Source organism: Sinocyclocheilus anshuiensis, unplaced genomic scaffold (genome assembly GCF_001515605.1).
Source record: "Sinocyclocheilus anshuiensis isolate Anshui unplaced genomic scaffold, SAMN03320099.WGS_v1.1 scaffold417, whole genome shotgun sequence".
In the NCBI taxonomy this organism is placed as follows: Eukaryota; Metazoa; Chordata; class Actinopteri; order Cypriniformes; family Cyprinidae; genus Sinocyclocheilus; species Sinocyclocheilus anshuiensis.
In genome coordinates, this window is record NW_015537953.1 from 678,418 (window position 1) to 682,899 (window position 4,482).

The 4,482-nt window shown below is 38.5% G+C and overlaps 1 protein-coding gene across 5 annotated transcripts in view; it reads left to right on the plus strand.

The window, feature by feature from the left end:
- The first annotated feature begins 78 nt into the window (after window positions 1-78).
- LOC107664769 (chloride channel CLIC-like protein 1) overlaps window positions 79-4,482 on the plus strand; it is a 5,426-nt gene continuing 1,022 nt past the window's right edge. The window contains exons 1-10 of one of the 5 annotated variants that reach the window (XM_016455426.1): window positions 79-131; window positions 476-651; window positions 1,649-1,768; window positions 1,953-2,063; window positions 2,154-2,378; window positions 2,512-2,652; window positions 2,794-2,893; window positions 3,128-3,225; window positions 3,577-3,723; window positions 3,800-4,372. In XM_016455426.1, coding sequence (XP_016310912.1) covers window positions 116-131; window positions 476-651; window positions 1,649-1,768; window positions 1,953-2,063; window positions 2,154-2,378; window positions 2,512-2,652; window positions 2,794-2,893; window positions 3,128-3,225; window positions 3,577-3,723; window positions 3,800-4,372 — 1,707 coding nt within the window. In that variant the 5' untranslated portion in view covers window positions 79-115. The other 4 variants (XM_016455442.1, XM_016455433.1, XM_016455453.1 and 1 more) reach the window with 4 other exon arrangements.

Genomic DNA, 4,482 nt, shown 5'->3' on the forward strand with positions numbered 1-4,482 from the left:
CTGTCCATTTGTTTCGGTAGACAAGGTTGAATTTTAGATATAACACTGTCCGCTTGGGGGCGATGAGTGCCACATGAAGTTATGGAGTTGCTCCAACGAAGAAAATTCTTCACAAATGCCTGCACATAGATGTGAGTACATAGAATCGTATTTGAGGTTTTGAACAATTACGGTTATAGTTCTGGGTGTGTTTTTCTATGTGGCAGTGTTTGGTACCTAACGTTAGTTGGATTCATATTTTTTAGTTAATCTATATTGTCATTATTTAGCCATCAGTGTGTAACTTTCAGGCGGCTAATAGATTTTAGTATATTTCATTTAGTACATTGTAAGGCAATGTAGGATAAACAGATTAACATATGATGTTAATAAAGTGTCCAAGATGGCTGAATCTGAACTTTATATATACCATTCATAACAATCGATCAGTATTTGTTTTACTAGTAAGTCTGAGTTTTCTCGTTTTCTGTTCCAGCGGAGATTATGAAGGAGCCAAGCTGTTCGTCGTTTGGATGCTGGAGTTTGTTTGTTTTTTGTAGCCTGTTTGTTATTGCAAATGCTAATATCCACGAGGACGACGATGCTTGGATCGATCCATATGACATGCTCAACTACGACCCAACGACAAAGCGCATGAGAAAACCCACAGAGGTATCGTTAAAATGCGTTTATTAAACCATATGTCCGTTTACTGATGTATTACAGTGCATGCTGAACATTTAAATCCCTCTTCTGTTTCTCAACATTGTTTTCAGTGGAAACAGACTGCATTCAAACTTAGCAGTTGTAAATCTACGTATTTTAAGGTTTTACGAACTTTTTGAAAGGGATAGTCCTCCAAAAGTGAAAGTTCAGCCACTACTTCTTTCATTTGCAGACCAAAAGTCCTTATCGAGCTCGTGCAAACCTAAACTGAAATTTCTTTTAATTATTTAGCGAAAAACCTGTTTAAAGGGCGTTCACAGAAGAGAAATTTTGCTTGCAAAAAGTTGTTTTCTATTGTTAATAGTATAGCCATGTATGGAGAACAGTAGGGATGGGCGATACCCCTTATTTTGTTTTCGATACGATACCGATATTTTTCAAGGCAGTATCGTCGATATCGATACCGATGCGATACTTCTGCACTAAACTTTTAAATTATGAAATGTATTAAATTATTAAATTACTAAGAGTAAAATGGGTAATGATTTTTTGTTTGAGTATCGATACTTTCGATACTCGCGTCAGTATCGATATATCGATACTTCGGATCGATACGCCCATCCCTAGAGAACAGCTCACGAAGAAGTTAGGTTCTGTTGGTCAGCAATGAAGCCGTTGCGAAATCTGCTTGTGGAAGTCTTTGGTCCTGGCGCGATAACGTTACTCCAAGTCACCAGAATTCCTTCTGAAATTGCTGGATTTATCTCGCGAAAATTTGTAGAACAACAGTAAATATAACTGAACCTTAACTCAGTTCAACAATTTCTCTCGGACAGTTCAATTCACCTTTAGCCAAGTCAACAACTCTCTGCCTCACAGAACACAGTATACTTGACATGTCAACAAAGTGTGATTCGTCTTTTATCACATAAGGCCTCGCAAGGACTGTCATTTTTGCAGGAAACACAAATCTACATCATATTATAACTTCTTTGTTTTACAGTGTGCCAGTTACCCAAATGTGCCAACCAAGAGAAGGGAATTCAGCTCCGAATCCTGTGAAGTGCAACAGTGTCCTGATGTGTCTGAGTGCACCAGTAAACTAGAGATTTTGCGAAAAGAGGTGGAAATATACCTTTGTTTAGTAGGTCTCAAAAACAAAATGGTACTGCCATGTTTTTTGGACATGGTACTGTGGAATTACCCTGGTATTTTTGAAGTACTGAAGACTAGTATTGTACCATTCAGCACTTTGCATAACTGAAAATATATTTTCATTATTATTTCTTGTGCTATCTCTATTTTAGTTTGATGAACAGAAAAAGAAGGGGACCACCACCTCTATAAACCCAGTCTGTCTTCCAGTATTCAAGCGTTTTCTTACCAAACTCCTTAAAGAAACTTCAAAACTTGGCCTGGTATGTGACTCTGTTTTCTCCAGGGAATTCAGTTGACATTAATCTACATTGGTGAAGGTTTTAAATCTTTTCCATTTTTAAAATCTTTAGCCTGATGATGGACAGACATCCATGCGTTATGACGCTGAGGTGAAGCTCTCCAAGCAGTCGCTGGCGGAGATCCAGAAGCTTTTGAATGAAGAGAACGACTGGACCACTGGAGCCATGGACGAGGCTCTCAGTCAAATTCTGGTCAGATTCAAACTCCACGACCACAAAGCCTGGAAGTGGCGTTTCGAAGACACGTTTCATGTAGATGCTGATACCGCCCTGAAGGTCAGTTCTTGTAAAAGCATTCAAAGATAAATTATGAAATAACTGTATTTAAATTATATTCAAAAGATTGGTCTTTTACAGCAATCTCAGAAATAATACAAAATTAATGTGTGCTGTATTTTTTTTTCTACAGGTTTCTTTGATTGTTCTGATTGTTGTAGCCATAATCAGCACTGAGCTCTGGTCTGTGGTCTCCTGGCTTGTCCAGTTCTGGAGAATGTTTGCCGTTTGCTTTTTTATTAGCTTGATCTGGAACTGGTTCCATCTTTATATGGTAATTATTCTTGTGCTGTTGACTGTCTATGACGTGTTTTTTAAAGCAGTACTGAACACATGACTATGAAGAGTTGAAAGGTGTGTTCAATGTATTGTACAATGAAGAGTTAACTTGGTTTAAATATTTCTTCTTGACTAGGTTGCCTTTGCAGAACACAAGAAGAACATTGTGGAGGTGGAGAGCTTCAATGGCAAATGCACTGGGCTAAAACAACTGGACTGGAAGGACAGTTTATCAGGTGAGGACTGGAGGTGCTTAATGTAATAAGAATTTGTTAAAAACTTGAATAATTGAATTATTTATTCACCTAAATGTCATTCCAAACCTGTGTGATGTGAAACTTGAATTTCGAAGAATCTTCACAGATCTTTTTACGCTCCAAAAGTATGATAGCAGTAAGATTCTTCAAATGACGTGAAGGTTTGTCAATAATGATTTTGAGATGAACTGTTGTTCCTCCTTGTTTATTTAGAGTGGTACAGACGCACATGGACTCTTCAAGATGATCCTTGCAAAAAATACTACGAGGTCCTGGTGGTGAACCCTATTTTGCTTGTGCCTCCAACAAAGGTTTGTATCTTTTCGTTTCTAACAAGAGAAACTTGATAAGAGACTTGAAGTCGACTGATCATTTTATGGTTGATAGTGAAAATGTTCAGTGTAAAACAATCTGAACCTAATTGAAAGTACTATCTAGATAAATTAAAGTCCATCTAGATAAATAAAAAAAAAAACAGACATGTCCACCCTGGACTAAATAACAACTCTTCAAATAATATGTATGCAAATGAACACCAATAGTGCATGCAATTCTTAGTAGATATCTGATATTTTAAAAGCTGTTATCAGAACTGTAACCATAAATGAAACGCATAGTTGAAGATGAAATCCATTCATATTTTCTTGGGGGTTTTATTCCAGGCTATCACAGTCACCATAACCAGTTTCATCACGGATCCTTTGAAGCAAATTGGGCAGGGAATCAGCGAGTTCCTCAGAGCCCTGCTGAAGGATCTTCCAGTCACTCTTCAGTTACCTGTGCTGCTTATCATTGCACTCGCCATCTTTGTAAGAGCTGTGAACAGCAAACATATTGTAGGATCATTTATTTGTTATCATACAAAGTCATCTTTGCTCTTCTCAGGTGTTCATGTATGGAGGTGCTCAAGCAGCTATACATCAAGCAGTTCGCTTGCCCCGACTCGGTTGGCGACGGGATCAGCCACCTCCTGCGGTAGGACAGCACCAAGCTCCTCAACTAAGAGAGCATGAGGAAGCTTGGGATAGAGGTGATGCTCCACAGCCGCTACAGGACAATAGAAACAGAGTAAATCAAGCAGGAAACCAAGGTGACCAGGGCGTCAGGGCAGCAGATGTTCATGCCTCACAAAACAGACAGGAGGACAGAAGCATGGAACTCCAACAGGAATTTTCCGGCGTTCCCAGAGGGACTCAGAGGGTAGAGACTGTGCGTGCTGCAGGTAGCATGTCCAGCGATGATGAGACTGATTTTCAGCAGCGGACAGAGGAGGTGAATCCTGGTACAAAGGAAAATGCAGAGCCTGAAGTGAAAGCTGAGGAAAAGGAGAAAAATGCATCTACTGAGGACAAAAATAAACAGAAAGACACACCGAGTCCAGACAGAAGCGAGTCTGTTACCAATGTGCCTTCTGCTCAAACAGAAGTGAAAACACTTGGAGCTAATCAAGGGAATGAGGTAAGTATTATTTTTTTTAAATCTCTCATTTAGATAATTTGCCCAAATAAATAAATAAATAAATATATATATATATATATATATATATATATATAAAAACATCTACAGAT